Raw genomic sequence first — 19,033 nt, forward strand, 5'->3', positions numbered from 1 at the left:
CCCACATCTCCATTCCAGAAAAGCTTTTTCCTGGTGATTTCTATGTATATAGGAACTTTTATGAAGCAGTACAACTGTATATAAAAAATATTCTGTTAAAAAGTCACTGTGTCTGGTACATTTATGAAGAATCATTAAGGGTTTGAAAAATGACTACATAAAGCTTTCCTAAGTTCTATGGAGAAGACTGTATGCCATGATACTTTATTGTCAGGGAATTCTTAGGAACTTTGGGAATGTTTGCTCTTTGTCTATCTATTTCTTTTCCAGCCCTAATATCTTGTGTTTCTTTTGTCTTTCTCAGCCCAACAGGGGCACAAAACGGCCCCGGGATGATGAAGAGGAAGAGATGAAAACACGTCGGAAACAAGCTGGCCCTCGGGAACGAGGTCGCTATCGGGAAGAGGAAGCCACTGTGGTTGAAGAAGCAGATGATGACAAAAAAAGGCTCCTCCAGATTATGGACAGGGAAGGGGAGGAAGAGGAAGAGGAGGTAATGTGGCTGGGCTGCAAGGGAGTGGCTAGCCCTGATGTGCTGTACATAAATAAACTCTGGGTCAAATACATAGTATTCTGAGCTTCCTGGCTTGGTCTGTAAAATGGGGCTGGGACTTCCTACAGTATTGCTGTGAAGGTGAAGTGAATAATGTGGTTTGGAAAACATTTGCAATGTGTGAAGAATACCAACGACAGAATTTAGAAAAATTATTCCAGGTTTATGTGCAAATCAAGGCCCTGAGGGAATGAAGAGGAAGGGAATTGGTGTTGACTAGACTGGGTCAGAGAAGCTTTCTAGACTAATGGTTCTTAGCACATGTTGTAGATACTTAAGTTTTTCAAATGTAGTCGATAGCCTTTGAAGGATGTTGAATTCTGTCAACCAGACAAGTGCTAGAAGGGCTTCTCAGCAGAGGAAATGACATTGGCAAACAGTAGAGGTAATGAAATGCAAGGGGTGCTGTGAGATTATGACTGAATGAATGCAGTTTAGAGCCAAGTGTGGTGGTACACACCTACAGTCAGCACTCAGGAGGCTGAAATGGGGAGAGGGATGGTTTGAGTCTACCCTGGACAACACAGCAAGATCCTATCTTCAAATTTTTTTAAAAAAGCATATTTAGAAAGGAGATGCCCCATGCTGGGTATTGGTGGCTCTCACCTGTAATCCTAGCTACTCAGGAGGCTGAGATCTGAGGATCACTGTTGAAAGCCAGCCCAGTCAAGAATGTCCATGACACTCTTATCTCCAGTTAACCACTAGAAAACTGGAAGTGGCTCTGGGGCTCAAGTGGTAGAGTACTCGCCTTAAGCTAAAGAGCTCCGGGACAGCACCCAGGTCCAGAGTTCAAGCCCACGACCAACAAAAAAATAAAAAATAAAAATAAGAAAGGAGATGCCCCAGGGCCTTTCTGTTTGCTGTTCAAGGTGCCTTGGGCCTTTGCACTCACTCCTGCCCCTGGACCTTTTCAGTTCTGGCCTCTGTCTTAGAATATTTACATGGCTGGTTTCTTCCCATTCAGATGTCAGGTTAGGTGCTTCCCTCTCGGAGAACTCTGTCTGGTCTCTAGGGTAGCCTGACAAGTCATTTCCCTATGCTTCTGTCACCATATTCTGTGTATTGTCTTCACAGCATATATCATGATTTGAAATTCTTATTTGTTGGTTTCACTCATTTGCTTTTCTCCCCTCAGCCTCTCATGAAAACAGGGATTGACTGTTTTGTTCACAGCTATGTTTCTGGCACTCAGAGCAATGACTTGCTGTTGGTAGGCTCTTAATATCTATTGAACGAATAAATGAATTAAGCTGAGAAACGTAGAGTTAAAATATCAGTGATTAAAAACAAAATCACTTTAACTTTATGCCTTTTAAGTCCTTAAGTGTTAACTTGTATGTTACTTCATTCTGGCATTTTGTTCAATATGAATTATGGAAATAGATTTCTAAGAGCCAGCTATTTTCTAGTTCTCTCAAAGACATGTTGCTAAGTTTGGGTTTAAAAAATGAGGCTGGAATATGACTCTAAGAAGAAAAAAAAACTGATTCTTATTCCAAAAGGGTCTTTGATGCATTATGACCATACCTCTCTCTTTATTAGTGTTTGGACTAGTACTAATGTGGAGCTCTGTCCCCCAAAAGATGATGACATTTGGGAAGTCTGAGGTAGGAGCCCTGGATTTTTTATTTCCTTCTGAAGCAGTAGCCTGGCAAGGACTTACACAAACAGCACATCCCCTTTACTCCTCAACTCCCTCTTTCCCACCAGATCCTGCCCAGACTATTCATCCTACAGCAGCAGCAACAGCAGCAGTTAATTGGCAGGTATTAGTCCTGTGCAGGACAAGGCTGGTCCTGGAGGATTAGGCCAGTAGCTGTCACAAGTAAGTGGTTTCTAGCCCGAGAGACAGAAATGTAATGGTGGAGCCAGCCCTTCTGTTGAGGGACAGGGACAAAGAGATCACTTTGTAAAAATGACACATGGAAGGCTCTAAGTCCAGGAGTTATTTTCTCACTGCCACTGAAGTCCCATTTGATGAAAAACAAGTGATGCTTGCCCCTGTGAAGTCACGTGAACTTGTAAAATATTATTGTCCTTTTTGTGCTACATCACTAGCATTCATCTTTCTGAAACCTCCCTCTGGTTTCTGACGTTGAGCTATTGGAGGTACTGCTGTGGCCGATGACTAAGACCGATAATTCAGCTTTCCCCCAGTGTTGGAGAGAATTACAGGAGAGAAGGCAAAACCCCGGAGAGGTTGGGACTTTGGAAATCCCACGAGAGCTGCATTAACATTAATACTGCTTTTTATAGGGTGGGCAAGATGTTAGGCAAGGGAAAGAATCAATAATTACTTCCAAGGTAGCTTGAAAGTGTTTTAACCCTTTCCTTGAAATCTTGATTTTTGTAGTTAAACCCTAGGGGTATATTAGATATATCATGCCTGTTGCTATTCACAGTAATGGGCATAAACTGATATAATTTACTAAACAATTTCATGTACATAATTTCTTTAGATCATCTCTGTGACCTTGAAGGATACAGGAAATACTTTCATTCCAGTCCTCCTCCTCCTCTCTGTTCTTGCCTTCAGAAGATTAACTGGGTACCTGCTGTGTGCCAGGTACTAGAGAATCAGTAGTGAACTGGTACATGTGGGCTAGCAACAGGCGCTGATTTGCCCCCACCTCGGGGCTAGAGAGATATGGGTCAGATCCTACCAGTCCTTTACTCTGTACTTCATGTGAAGGATTTGGAATTGTATTCTAAGTCTCAAATGGATGAATTTAGTAAGGACATATAATGAAGACTCAAGAATGGGTCTCAGTTGGTGAAGGTTTGATGAAGCTAGGCTCTGAATGATGACCTAGCTAAAATAGTAACTTCCATTTCTACTGGTCAGGAAACTGTAGACCCTGGGGAAGCATGGAGCCCAGGAGTCACTGATGGAATCTATGAAGTGAGTTATGCCACAGATTAATGTATAGGTATTTCCTACTTAAAACCCAATATATGAACGTTGAGATATATTAATAAAATAATAGCTAACGTTTTCTGAGTACTTACAAAATTATGGGGTGATTCAGTGCCTTCCAAAAGGATCTACTTCAGGTTCTCCCAATAACAGTTTCTTTATTGCTTTTAGGTGTGAGTTATAGTCAATGACTACAAAGCTATGAGGCTGGGAGATGGGGGAGTACTACAGAGGCAGAGTACATTGTAGCACATTAATTCAAACTGAAAAGTAAACTGAAGATAAAATACTTGTGAAATTTTAGTAGATTATTTTTTGGTGGGGGGAGTGAGTCAGCTTTAAATACGAATCTTATTTACTTTGTAGATAATTATCATGGTGTGTGAAGCAAGAGAATGCTATGTGCTCTACATATAGGATAAGGTTAACTTTATTTTTTCTTTTTGCTTGTCCTGGGGATTGAACTCAGAAGTTGGCCCTGAATATCTTTGTGTTCAAGGTTAGCACTCCACCACTTGAGCCACAGCACCACTGCCGGCCTTTTCTAAGTAGTTTATTGGAAATAAAGAGTCTCATGGACCTTTCTCCCCAGGCTGGCTTCAGAGTGGGATCCTCAGATCTCAGCCTCCTGAGTAGCTAGGGTTACAGGCGTGAGTCGCCAGTGCCCAGCTTAACTGTTTTTTAAAAGTGTCAATATGTAGTCTTAGTTGTTTTTGAACTCATGGTTCTTGCGCTACAAACTCATGATTTTCCTGCCACAGCCTTCTGAGTACTGGGATGATAGGTATGCTCCACCATGCCGAACTCAAGGCTACCAAATCATCATCATCATCATCATCATCATCATCATCATCATCATCATCATCATCATCATCATTCTTTCTCCTTTCTTCCCCCTCTTCCTCTTCTCCCTCCTTGTCCTACTCCCTCCCCTTCTCCCTCCTTCCCTTCTTCCTCCTTTTCCTTTTTTGTGCCAGTCCTGGTGCTTGAATTCAGGGCTTTGATGTTGTCCCTAAGTTTTTTTGCTCAAAGCTAACATTCTACTGCTTGAGCCACAGCTCCACTTCCAGCGTTTTTGTTTATTTGGTTGGTTAGTTAATTGGAGATAAGAGTCTCATGGACTTTCCTGCACAGGCTGGCTTTGAACCACAATCCTCATATCTCGGCCTCCTGACTGGCTAGAATTACAGGCATGAGCCATTGGCTCCTGGTAATTCCTAATTCTTAATGTCACCTTAGGATTTTTCTTTTTTTAAAATGCTCATCCTGGGCTGGGAATGTGGCTTAGTGGTAGAAGACTTGCCTAGCACGTATGAAGCCCTGGGTTGATTCCTTAGTACCACATCAACAAAAAAACCGAGAAGTGGCTCAAGTGGTAGAGTGCTAGCCTTGTGCAAAAGAAGCTCAGGGACAGTGCCCACCACCCTAAGTTCAAGCCCCAGGACTGGGAAAAAAGAAAAAGAAAAGAAAATAAGTACAGTGCCAGTCCTCGGGCTTGAACTCAGGACCTGGACACTGTCACTGAGTTTTTTTAGTTCAAGGCTATGTTCTTTCACTTGAGCTACAGTTGTACTTCTGGCTTTTTGGTGGTTAATTGGAGATAAGAATCTCAAGGACTTTCCTGCCCAGGCTGGCTTTGAACAGTGATCCTCAGATCTCAGCCTCCTGAGTACCTAGGATTACCGGCATGAGCCTCCAGTGAGCCACCAGTGTCCCGGTCTTTGAACTTCTAAGTGTTATCTTACCTGGGGGGGCGGGGGGAAGATGTGATAAATATTAAACAATAAAATATAGTATTAGTATTTACTCTGTGCCTTATACTATACCCAAGAAATATTTGTTGGGTATTTAGCAACTCAGACAGAATTTCTTGTGTTACAAATCCTGGGCCTTTAATGAGATACCTAGAATGATACACAGAAGTATCTGAGGGACCTTTAGCCTTCATTCTAGCAGTGGAGAAAAAATGTGTACTGTGTTTTGAAGCCCAGGTAGGCCAATGGCAGAATGAAGTGGAACCTAAGGGCCACAGGAAAGAAGTAGTACCAGTGAATATGAATCCTGGTGGACTGAGTGGTTACATTTGTCTCTTTATACCAGGAAGAACCACTGGATGAAAGTTCTGTGAAGAAAATGATCCTCACATTTGAAAAGAGGTCGTATAAAAATCAAGAGCTACGAATCAAGTTTCCAGACAATCCAGAGAAGTAAGTAAGGCTCCCTTTTACTGACATCTTTCTCTTTGATGATGCTCTGTTGGCTAAATGTCTTTTGCTTGTTTTGTTTACTTGGCTTTTGTGACTTGGGTCAGGAGTAGTCCTCAGATGCCCCATATTTGAGAAGTCCTTAAAGATTCATAGGACTTGGAATCTGTGATGCGGAGGGCTTTGGTTTATTGCGCAGTACAAGCATCCACAAACAGGATCAGCAAGGGAAGAAAGCACAACAGACAGGCTACAGAAATTTATGTGCAGACATCCTGTCCCTCCCTCCACTGGAAGAGGTCAGATAGACCCACTCTTTCCTCCAGCGGTAAATTATATCAACATATGTGCAGTGTTTCTCCTAGGTTTTTTTAAAAAATATATTTTATTGTGAAAATACTGTACAGAGGGGTTACAATTACATGGGTAAGATAATGAGCACGTTTCTTATCAAGCATTGTAGCCTCCTGCTTTGTTTCCCCTTCCCATCCCTTCGTATCCTTCCCCTACCCCCGCCCCCCCCCCCCAAAGTTGTAAAGTTCATTTTTCGACATAATGACTTGTACATCTCATTGTTGCAATGGGTCCTCCTGTATCCCGTTTTAACAATTTGTTTTTTCCCTTCCCCTCCACATATACCAACACTGCTAGGGTTTTTTTTTTTTAATATTATTTTATTTTATTTGAGAACATACTGTACAGAGGGACTACAATTACATGGGCAGGATAATGCATACATTTCTTACCAAGCATTGCAGCATCCTCCTTTGTTTACCCTTCACCTCCCTTCCCAGCCTCCCCCCTCCCCCCACCCAATTATACCCCCCTCCCCCCCCCCACCGACATTGTAAAGCTGGTTTTGACATGACATTTTGTACTTCTCATTGTTGCAGCAGGTCCACCTGAATCCTTAAACGACTTGTTTGCCCCCATCTCCTCCACATGTTATACTGACATCAAATATAGTGAAAGCGGGGGTTACACTGTGGGGGAGGGACATACAAAGCAACAAAGAAATAATCTTATAAATGCGTTAGAAACATATGCATGAAAGAAACGAAAACATTAAAATACATATTTAAGGGTTCATTTTCCTAACATCACATTATCTGACCTTTTCTGCTTGACTCATACCTATACTAGATATTGCAAATAAGGGAAACCATGGGACCTGTGCTTCTTTGGGCCTGGCTTACTTCACTTAATATAATTTTTTCCAAGCCTTTCCATTTCCTAACAAATGGGGAAATGTCATTCTTTCTGATGGAGGCATAGAATTCCATTGTGTATATATACCACATTTTCTTGATCCATTCATCTACTGAGGGGCATCTGGGTTGGTTCCATATCTTAGCTATGGTAAATAATGCTGCAATAAACATAGTTGTGCTGGTAGCTTTAGTGTGGTCTTGTTTGTAAACATTTGGGTAAATGTCCAAAAGTGGGATTGCTGGATCATAGGGGAGATCTATGTGAAGTCTTTTGAGGAACCTCCATACTGCTTTCCAAAGTGGTTGAACAAGTTTACATTCCCACCAACAATGAAGTAAGGTTCCTTTCTGTCCACATCCCCTCCAGCATCTGTTGTTGTTAGAGTTCTTGATTTTTGCTGTTCTAACTGGAGTGAGGTGATATCTCAATGTTGTTTTGATTTGCATTTCTTTTATGGCTAGGGATGTTGAACATTTCTTCATGTGTCTATTGGCCATCCTTCTTTCTTCTTCAGAGAAGCTTCTCTTTAAGTCTTTCGCCCGCTTATTTATTGGGCAGTTGTTTCTTTGAGGATTTGTTGTTGGGTGGTTTAATTTTTTGAGTTCCAAGTATATTTTAGATATGAGACCCTTGTCCGTTGTATGGCTAGTAAAGATCTTCTCCCAATCGGTGGGCTTTCTATTGATCTTGCTAGCTATGTCATTTGCCCTGCAGAAGCTCTGCAACCGTATGCAATCCCATTTGTCCAATCTTTCTTTGATTTGTTGTGCTTCCGGGTCTCTATTCAGAAAATTTCGGCCTGAGCCAAGGAGACCTAAGGTTTCTCCTATTCCATCCTGTAATGTTTTCAGAGTGTCTGCTTTGAGTTCAAGGTCTTGATGATCCATTTGGAGTTGATTCTGGTGCAGGGTGATATATAAGGATCTAGCTTTAGTTTTCTACATGTAGTTAACCAATTTTGCCAGCACCATTTACTGAAGAGGCTGTCTTTCTTCCATTCTATTGTTTTAGCTTCCTTATCGAAGATTAGATGGCTATAGGTCTGTAGGTTCATTTCTGGGTTTTCAATTCTATTCCATTTATGTAAGACTGGTAAGGCAGCAGGCATTCTCTAACATCACAACTACAAAAATTCCAGACTTCCAGAAGGAAAGCAGCTGTTCAGTGACCTGGCTGGCACAACAACCTTATGAGACTGTTTCAAAAGCCAAGTGTTTCTGCCCCACCCCCTTTCCATCCCCCTAAGTTGGGCCAGCCTTGCAAACCAGCTCTTATAATGATCAGGCCTGCTGTTACTCCTTTTCTGCATCATTCATTTCAGTGTCCCAAGAAAACCAACCGTGGCTGCCATGTAAGAGCTCTTCTCTGAGAAAATGTCCAAACTTAATGTGATTACTGTTGTTTAGTGTCAGGGCGGGATCTGGGTATTTTTCAGCCAGATTTTAATGTTCTAAATTAACTTTTTTCTCAATTTCTCCCTTCCTACATACATAGTTCTAAGATGCTCAAAGGCAATAATGAGTTGACTGGTACAGTCTTTGCTTCAAGTTTGAATGTTTCTAGGGGGACTGACTTAAATGTGAGGTGAAAAAAAAAAAGAGATCTAAGCAGAGTGCCATGGGAGTTTAGGGGGAGAAATGGTAAATGCCAAGTAGGGAGCTATTGAGGACTTGACCGAAAAGGTGGCATTTGATTTGGGTCTTGAGAAATGATTCTGATCCTATTAGGCAGAAAAGAGCACAGAAAGGCATTTGGACAATGTAAAGAACAAAGGCACCAGGGTGTCAGAAGGCAATGTAAAGAACAAAGGCACCAGGATGTCAGTACCCTAGGAAGGCCAGTGTGGTTCACTGTGTTCTCCCTTACTATGGGAGATGAGTGGAGGAGGAAAGAACTGGTGCCTGGATGGAGGATCATGTCCCTCTGTGATAGGAGCACTAGTATCTTACGTGTGTGTGTGTGTGTGTGTGTGTGTGTGTGTGTGTGTGTGTGTGTGTGTGTGTGTGTGTGTGTGTGTGTTGAGTTACACAAATAGATGATTATAAACCACCGCAATAGTGTATAGGTAGAGTAAAAAATGAAAGCTCTAAGCTTCATCCTACTGATTCTATTCCTTTCCAGTCCCCTCCCTAGATAGAAGTCACTGTGTGAACAGTTCTGTATCTTTTTAGACTGGTTTCTGTACACTTAATTACATATAAACAAATATTTTCTGTATGAATCATACTGTACATATTCTGTACCTTGTTACTTGGGATCATGTAACAGGAAATATTTTTGTACTAGTACAAGTATATTATCTTTTTTTAAACTAGCAAATACATAGTATTTTATATTTGGAAAATTCTGTGATTTCTTTTTTTTGTCAATGGATATTTGATTATTTTAAATATTGGCTTTTATGAACAATGCTGCTATATACTGCTTGAGTGTCTTTGTGTACATTTATTTCTAAAGGATAGAGACCTAAGCTTTGAATTCCCAGATTGAAAAGTGTACACATTTTCATCTATGATAACAAATGCCAAATTACCCCCTATATGCTTTCTCTCACCAACAGCATCTCTTTGTCCATGTTCTCTATGATCAGTAGATGTGATCAGCCTTTTATATTTTTTACTTGTTTTACTGTTGTTTCTCTACTCAGTGGTTCCTGCATTAGACTCTTCCTTTAAGAGGTAGATAGTGTGTTGTTTGTTCCTGTACCTGCCATGCTGTGGCTGCTCATGGACAGCCCTTGTGTGGTCCATGTCATCTTTATTACGTCCCTGCCACTTGGAACCTAGGGTTCACTGTGAGGAATCTCTGCTCTAGACTGGGAACACTGGAAATATAAGAAATCCAATTTACTTCTTGTAATACCTGCCTCTCCTTTGCCCACTTGTATTCTGGCATGTGGAGAAGTGGAGTTCTGCAGGTTTTGGCACCACACACTGTTCAGGTACTACTTACTGAAGTTCTGCTTATGAGCTACTTTTAAATAAAAGTTTTTTTTTCTTAAGTTAACAATGATTTTCTATCCAAACAAAACACCTTGTTATTTTAGTTTTTAAATTTGAACATGTGCAATTTGAAATTAGGCATAAAGAGCTTATTTTATCATGTCCAAAAGCAGTTAGAAAATTATATTGTGTTTTAACCTTGAGATCTTGAATTCTTGCTAGTGCAGTGTCTACCATAATTCTTCACACCAGTCAAGTACATTTAAGATAAAAATTGCTAGCCAGGCACTAGTGGCTCATGTCTGTAGTCCTCGCTACTCAGGATAATGGTTCAAAGCCAGCCCAGGCAGGTAAGTCCTAATCTCCAATTAACAACCAAAAAGCTGGAAATAGTAGAGTGCTAGCCTTGAGTGGAAAAGCTCGAGGACAGTGCCAGCTCCCTAGTTCAAGCCCCAGTACCTGCACATAGACACACAAAAGAGAAAATTACTAGAATATATTTGAATAAACTTTCCAGTTGATATCAGAAACATTCTGACTTCCCCTATTATATACCATTGATTGCATACCCAAAAGTGTCTGTTCATTTGTCTGCATTTCAGATTCAGTTGACATTTCTTCCATAGCCTCCTTCTGTATGATATGTCCTGAAAGTATCACATTAAGTAAAGTGTGTTCCTTCCTTGGGAAATCCTTCTTTTCATTTTTGGTATCTTTTTAGTCTTAGGGTCCCTTTGTACTCTTAAATGATTGAGTTACTTGAAGTACTTTCCTCGGAGAATCCTAGAAAGGAACATGCAAGCACAGATTCTATTAGCTGTGATAGCATCACATGTTGTATGGCTCTCTGGAAAACTCCATTGTGTGCTCCTAAAATAATAAGAGTGAAAAAGAAAACAGTATCTTAGAATTACCATAACATAGCTTTTATCCGATAGGGAGCCTTGTACCTCCCCCCTCTCCTCGCCCATGCCATTTCCCTTCTTCTCAAATCTCTAGTTACCTCCTAGCCACATCTGAGATCCTTGAGGATTGCTGACTTAGTTGGGCAGAGGGAATGTCACATTACCCCTGCACCAATTGCTGGTTGTGTGGTTACATTTAGGACTCAGCAGTTTCTCTTGCTTTTGTAGTACAGTGTTTTTGAACTTTGAGGTCACTTGTAAATATACACTCTTGTGGTTTAAGGAGAACATTCTGTTTGTGTGAAATAAATGTACATGGGCAGTGTAGAAGAATATTTGCTGTTCTGTCAGGGGATGTCCTCATCTCAGCCTACATAACTGTTTTATATGTTGTTCTTTTGTCTTCCCATTCCCTCGCTCCTGATCCTTACCATATTTGGAATCATGTATTACAGAAAGTATGAGAATCCTAAAGCTGGCCCTCAGCAAATGGCAGTGTATGCTTTAAATGAGGAGGTTGTACTTTGTTAGCAAAACCAGAAAAGTTGTCTTTGTGATGGTACAGCAAACTTGAGTACATAGATTTATTGGGTACCAACAATGGTATCATTAAGTACTATATATATGTTATCTCTTTTAATCCTCCTCTAATTGAACTAGGAAAATGAGGAAATCAAAGTTTAAAGATGGTTAATGTTCTGTCTTCTGGGACAAGACTGGGATGCTGTGTGCACTTCAGTTGGGATATGCTGAACAGTATGTAATAGATTGTTTACATTTGTGCCAGGCTGAGAGCAATATGAGGCCAGAAAGTGGCATCATTTTGTTAGCTTCTATATTCTCAGTACCTGAGACAGTGACTGGCACCAGGTCTGAGCTTGGTAACTTGTTGACCGACACTAACCCTGGTCACACGCAGCTCAGTTCTGTTCCCAAGTTACAGCATTTCCCACAATATCCCTCAATTACTCATGCAGAATCAGACCCAGTAGTATTTTTGTGCTGGTTCCCCTCCCCCCCCCTTTTTTTTTGTAATTTGGCTCTCTTCTGGTTTGTTTTGTTGATAATTTTCTAACTTTGGAGAATTACAAGGTAGAAAGGAAATGAGAGAGCTGGGCATTGGTGGCTTAAGCCTGAATCCTAGCTACTTAGGAGGTTGGGATCTAAGGACCGCAGTTTGAAGCCAGCCTGGTAGAGTGCTCGCCTTGAGCAAAAGAAGCTTAGGGACAGTGCTTAAGCCCTGAGTTCAAGCCCCAGAACCACCCAAAAATAAAAAAATAAAATTGGGAGGTTTAGTTCATTTTTCTTTCTAAGTCTTTGTTTAGTGGTGCTATGAATGGGACCCAAGGCCTTGTACTTGCTAGACAAATGATCCTGCTGAGCCATACATAAACCTAACTCTTGTTTAAGGCTTCTTTTGTTTTTGTTTTAAACTGTGCTTCACTCAATGCTAGACACTCTGTCTACCACTTGAGCCCCTAGCTCTTTGTTTTTATATTGTTTTTGACAGTTTTGCTACCTTTGCACAAGATTAGGGAAGGCCTCAAACTTGATTTCTCCCTCCACCTCCTGATTGCTGCTATTTCAGGCACCTGCCACTATGTTTAATGGATAGTTTATTTTACTTACTTTTTGTGCCAATATTAGGGCTTGAACTTGGCCTCAAGCTCATGCTTGGCTTTTTTGCTCATAGCTGGTGCTCTACCTCTGGAGCCATACCTCCACTTGTGGCTTTTTGCTGGTTAGTTGGAGACAGTCTTGCACATTTGTCTGCTTAGACTGGCTTTGAACAAATATCCTCAGATTGTTATAATTACAGATATGAACCACCAGCAGCTGGCTTACTTTATTTTGTTTCTTTTTATTAATTATCTTCAGTGACAAAGATCTAACTTGCCAAACAAACCTATCCTGTCATTGATATCATTTAAAGTTTGACTCTTCAGATTTCAACTAAGAATAAGAAAGAATTTTAGCAAATTCTCATGTGAATAGATATCTAGAGTGATCCTAATGTCAGCTGCATCCAAAAATCAGTTTACACATCCCCACAGTGTGTTTCTATAGCAGATACACAAAGTTTTAGTTAGGGTCACCTAGTTGCATGAGAACTTCTTTCTTTTTCCCTCCCTCTCTCCATTCCTTCCTTCCTTTCTTCTTTCCTACTTTTGGATACTGAGTCTTAAACTGAGATCCTCATATCTTGCTCAGCTTTTTCTCTTATGACTACCATTCTTTGACTCTACCAGTAGAACCATGCCTTTACTTCCAGCTTTTGGTGTTTATTTGGGAATAGGACATAGAGCATTTCTTTGTGTGCCCAGGCTCTAAATCTTAAGTCTCAGATCTCAGCCTCCTAAGTAGATAGGATATTATAGGCATGAGCCACCAGTACCAGTCTGTGGTCTTTTTGTTGTTGTTGTTGTTGTTTTACATAAATTCTATAAAGAATTGTGGAAATTTGAGTATTTAATTAAAAAATACCTATTTGAAGAAAAAGAGTTACAATTAGAATTCCCATGTTAAATTTTTTTAAGCTTACATTAGTTATAGAGGGGGTGGTCATTGTTACATTTCCGTATGTGTTTATAATGTCTTCCGATTAGTCTCGTCCTCCCAATCACTATCACTTTCCCTTTCTCCTTTTTCCAAAATAATTTCATTGTTCTGTTTTCATAGATGCAAGCAATTTACTTTAGCCATATTCAACCTCTTTGATCCTACTTAGCCCCAAATCCTTTTTCTAGTCTCCTCCATATACATACCTTAGAGAGTATATCTTTCTGTGACAGCCCCATTCCCTTATGGATTATGTATTGTCCTTTTTTAAGCACCCTAAAATCACAGTAGCACTTTGGGTAGCAATTTTCCTTTGTTAGGCCCCTCCCAATTTTCTGTGGTGGGCCAGATGTGTACAAAAATAACCCTTGTCCTGGCAGAATTTTCTTGTGGTTCTAATTTGTATTGCAATTTCAGTTGGCCAACTCTATCAAGTGCTTTTATGAAACTGTATCTCTCTCACATTGCACATTTATACTTGACTTTTTGGCTCAATGTAGCTTTCAGTGCGGATTAGTGTTGCCTATCAGGGACTTTTGAATTGATTCTGTTAGCTGCTGTTCACCGTCTCTTTAAGTTCTGTGTTATGTGACATTTCCTAACTTTGCCTTTTATATATATTCACCAAGTTAATTGGATGAACAATATAAAAATAAGTAGTTGTTCTGAGCAGTCCAGAAGAAAGAGGCCTGCAGAACCCCACTGGAAACTTCTCTTTAGGCTGAGACTAATTTACTAATTATCACCCAGGTCCCTAAGTTTCATAATTTTATTGCTTTTTTTTTTTAGTGCCAAGTCTTCCTTGCTAGTTTTTCCAGGTGACTGGGAAAAATCTTTTGTTGTTATTCTCAGCATTAGAGTACTTAAAACCAAAACTAAACCGCACACAACACACACACACACACAACACACACACAACCACACACACACACACACACACACACACACACCCATGTGAGACAAATGAGCCTTATAGGTTTGGTAAGTCTACTTCGGCTCAGGAATTAATGTAGTTTTGCTGTCTTTCTGACTTTTTCAATCCCTCTGTACTGGCCCTTTTTTGTTTTAGTGCTGGGGATAGAACCCAGGACCTCATTATTTCTAGGTAAGCACTGTACCACTAAGCTACATCCCTATCCCTAAACCAGCCCTTCTGACTGACATCTGATTGTGATCCAGTCTCCATACTTCAGCTGATGGGTAACTAGTAATTTTAAAGTGATATTTTTTGTAAACACAGAAGAAAGAGTCTTAAAAAGAATGGCATTAGTCTAGGTATGGTGGTGCCCACCTAGCATTCAAGAGGCTGAGGCTGAGCCCTGTGAAGCCAGCCTGGACTATAGTGAGTTTAAGGACATACCTCTGAAAACCCAGGGCTGTGGGTATAACAGTGGTAGAGCACTTGTATAGCATACACAAAGTCCTGGGTTCAGCCCTCAGCACTGCAGGAAAGAAAAAAAGACTGGGGAGAGTCTTGATAAAAATAGTTGTGCAATTCATTTTGGATAAGAAGATGAGAGTAGGCAAAGAAGCATTGAAAGGAAAAAGAGGAGGATGTTTTGTAATAGTAGACATGAAATGTACTATATAGCTTTAATTATAGGAAGCATAGTCCTGGCCTAGAAGTTTGCAGATGAGTTAATAAAATAGAATGAAAAGTAAGAAAGATGAAATTATGCATTAAAATGTAGCATATGATACATGACATTTTTTCCATATGTGAAGAAAGGATAGGTTATAGTATTGAAGTAGTTGGACAAACATTTGTACAAAATAAAGTTTATGTTTGTTCTATAACACATGTTAAACTAATTTTTCAGCTGGATTAAACATTTAAATATATGTAAACATGAATATACACCATAAAATATATTTCTTTTTTTATTGTGAAAATACTGTACAGAGGAGTTACAAATACATGGTCAAGATAATGAGTACATTTCTTATCAAGCATTGTAGCCTCCTCCTTTGTTTCCCCTTCCCATCCCTTCCCATCCTCCCCCCCCATAAAATATATTTCATCTTAGCATAGAAAAGACTTTCCTCAGGATAAATAAAATAGAGTTCATAGAGCCAAATATGTAACTACCTGAACTTTTGAAAAACCTTTAAACAAACAAAACATAGTATACACATTAGAAGGCAAATATTTTTCTTTTTTTTTTTGCAATATAATACTAATTTCCTTAAAATAGAGATCATTTGTTGTTGTTGTTTTTTGGTCAGTCATGGGGCTTGAACTCTGGGCTTGGCTGTGGTCCTTGTGCTCTTTAGCTCAAGGCAAGCGCTCTACTGCTTGAGCCACAGCGCCACTTCTGGTTTTCCAGTGGTTTATTGGAGATAAGAGTCTCACGGTCTTTCCTGCCTGGGCTGGCTTTGAACCGTGATCCTCAGATCTCAGCCTCCTGAGTAGCTAGGATTACAGGCGTGAGCCACTGGCGCCTGGCAATAGTGATGATTTGTAAGTCAATAAATGAGTACCCTGATTTAAAAATGAACAAAGAATAAATATAAGTATTAAGTACCAGAAAAATGTAAGCCATTTTAGTATCAAGAATGCATTAAAAAACAAGTCTTAGTTAACATTGTGAATTGGAGGAGATTTTAAGTGTGAATTAGAGGAAATTGTCCCTTCGTACATTTGGTAACTTTCTGGCAGAACATATCAAAACTTGTTAAGTCATGCACACTCTTTGACTTGGCATTTTCCTCACAGAGAATTCATCTTAACACAGTAATTATGAATGTGAATGTCTGTTATTTGTTATAGGGGAAAAAATGGAAGCCACAGGACTGCTGACAAAGGGGATTGGTTAAATAAATTACCATACCTCAACTCAAGGGCATAAGCTATGTAGCTATTTAAAATGTATGATTTACAGCAGGAATTACAGATAAACAGTCTCCCTTGCACTCTGTGATCTATAGGTAGTCTCTTCTTGGAGCATTGTGTTGAGAAAGATACTAAAGCCAGGTCTGGACTCAGCAGGCCAGATGCTATGGTTAGGGAGGCTGAAGGAGGCAGAGACGGAGAAGGAGAATGATGAGGAACAACTTGTCAGGTATTTTTGGTTGTAGAAGAATGTTTAATGGTAGGGAAAGTTGTTCAGCTAGAGTTAACAGTAACAGCATGAGTATAGAGTGATAGACTACATAGTTTCACTTTTGAGAGAAAATGACTCAGACTGGCATATTTTCAATGTTTATTTTTAGATTGAAGGATTATGGATGATTTCACTCTTCAAGTGGCTTTTCTATCCTTAAATGTGTTCAAAAAAGTAGTATTTTATAATTAGAGAAATAAATTAAAAGCTATGATTATAAATCATAACGGGGAAAAAAACAGTGGTAAAGGGATATTGTCTACAACTCAGAAGAATTATGTATGTTCTTTAGATTTTGTTCCTTGGGGATTTCAGATTTCTAGATTCTGATATCTGCCCAGCCTTCAACATCTGGAAGTTGATGAGGCCTACTTAATTTTCAAGTCCCTGCTTACTTGTGGCCTCCACAGTGGAATGGGCATCTGTAGATGGAAGAGACAAAAGCTGGAGTTCCTATCTTCAAGAAGCTTCTGTTTTAGAAAGTATCAATATGACCATAGTACAGAGCAGTAATGCGGTACAAGAGCAACAAGTACAAATACTTATGTAATGCTTCTTAAATGCTAGACTTTGTTCTAAGTGCTTTATACATTTTTTGCTTTTACTCCTTACAGTAGCATTGTGGTACAGGTAACATTATTGTCTCTATTTACAGATGAGAAACAGATCTTGAGAGCCTGAATAGCTAAGCTAGGTTCAAACCCAGGCATCTGATCTGTGGAGTCTGTCTTGATGACTGCATCCTCTCTCAATCCAGTATTGTTCCTTGCTTTACATGTATTATCTCATTTCATTTGTAGAACAAACTTTCCTACCTTGTTCTCCCAAGGCTTAAGGGGCGTTTTTTAGATGTCAGACACTGAGGGAGGGAATACAGAGATAATGCAAAATAATTGTATTTTTTGGCAGAGACCTGTGGGAAGGTTCAGTGTGGGCTTGTGGAGTCAAGTGTCATGCCGTGGAGGGTGGGATAATGATTATGCATGCCAGACACTAGGTAATCCTTGGGACATGCCTCTCAATCAGCTTGCTGGAGAGGTAGGAAGGGAGGAAATGTATTTGGGGGTGTGTGTGCAAAATCTGTCTTCCTTTGGGTGAGGGAAATAACTGGGTGGAAGAGAGGAGTAAGAGAAACCTTCTTTGGATTAGGAGGATAGCTAATCCAGTACAGCAGAATGAGTTACTACCCAGAGAGATAATGGTAGCTAATCCATAGGACCATGGGAAAATCATTTATTGCTGCAAAATGTGTTGAGGGCCTTAAAAGGCAACGATGACTACAGAAGTAAGGGGACCCCTGTAATGAGATCTGAATCCAAGATTGATTTTTGTAATGAGGAAATCGATTTCCCAAGGAAATTGTGTGACAGTATGATGTTTGGATGAGTGTACTTCTTGGTTGGTCTGTCGTAGACACTTTGACAGATTGTCTCAGTCTGGATTGTGTTGCTGTTTGTTTGCTGTGTGCTGAGAGCGCCCCTTTCAGTAATGCTGTCTTGTTCTCCCCTCCTAGGTTCATGGAATCTGAGCTAGACCTAAATGATATCATTCAAGAGATGCATGTGGTGGCCACCATGCCAGACCTGTATCATCTTCTGGTGGAGCTGAGTGCTGTGCAATCGCTTCTTGGGCTGCTCGGACACGATAATACAGATATCCTTCAGATCAGTCCTCGGTAGAAGGCTGACGCAGGGGAAATACCGTTTACTCTCTTCTCCTTCCTGTCTCTGCTGATGTGTGCTGTCACGTCTGGTGTTCCATTTCCATTCACTTACCTTCCATCTTGAAACACACACTGCTCTTTGCTCAGAATCTGCTTTCTACCTCTTTACCAACCTTGGGCAAATCCTTAATTGTTTTATTTGCTCTTATTAGTACTAGAATTTATCATGATGTTACTATTTATACATTAACAGTATTACTTTTCAGGATTTGAAATTGCAGGTTCCTTATTGAGAAAAGACCAGAAAGATTTGAGCTATGACATTATACTAACAGATGGCCCAGTGGAATTGAGGCTAGAGAAGTCAGTGAACCATGGTAGAAAGCACATTGGATGTCAAAGGATAGGGGAGCTTGTCTGTTTTATCCACTGCTATATTCCAGTTCCTTCAAAAAAAGGCTGGTTACCTAATAAATAGCATTTTATATATTGAATGAACATATAGACAAGCTAAGTTTCATTCCCATCTTCATTTCTTGTGCAAAATGTAGTGCCTCTCTACCTATAGTGTTCTCAACCTGCAAAAGTAGAGTTAATAACTTTGTATTTCAGTGTTACTGAGATCAGAGAAATTATAAGCATGCTGAGCACATTTCCTGATGCATAGTAGGCACTTAGTAAATGTTCCTTATAACTGAATTTGAGTCATGACTTCCAAAACCAATTTATACTTTGTCTTTGCCATCAAATGTGCAATCGTTTTAATGTAAAAGGTTTTTGATGTGCCTGTGGACAGGGTTATGTTCATTAAATCAGATTCTCTCCCAGATTTCCAAAGGTACGAGACAAATGTAGTTAGTCTGCTTGAGTGATATTCATGGGAAATCTGCTGCTAGTTCATGTTATTTTCATCTTTCTGGTAATCTCTCTCCTGAGAGCATGTCTGACTAGCTTCTTTCCTGCTTAATAAT

General features: G+C 40.0%; 1 protein-coding gene across 1 annotated transcript in view; it reads left to right on the top strand.

The window, feature by feature from the left end:
* Ctnnbl1 (catenin beta like 1) overlaps positions 1-19,033 on the top strand; it is a 161,645-nt gene that overhangs the window by 36,486 nt on the left and 106,126 nt on the right. The window contains exons 2-4 of the mRNA XM_069988321.1: positions 305-493; positions 5,574-5,680; positions 17,913-18,052. Of these exons, the coding sequence (XP_069844422.1) occupies positions 305-493; positions 5,574-5,680; positions 17,913-18,052 (436 nt within the window). The remainder of the gene's footprint in view (positions 1-304; positions 494-5,573; positions 5,681-17,912; positions 18,053-19,033) is intronic.

This window comes from Dipodomys merriami, unplaced genomic scaffold (assembly GCF_024711535.1).
Source record: "Dipodomys merriami isolate MVZ:Mamm:240054 unplaced genomic scaffold, mDipMer1.0.p SCAF_354, whole genome shotgun sequence".
Lineage (NCBI taxonomy): Eukaryota > Metazoa > Chordata > Mammalia > Rodentia > Heteromyidae > Dipodomys > Dipodomys merriami.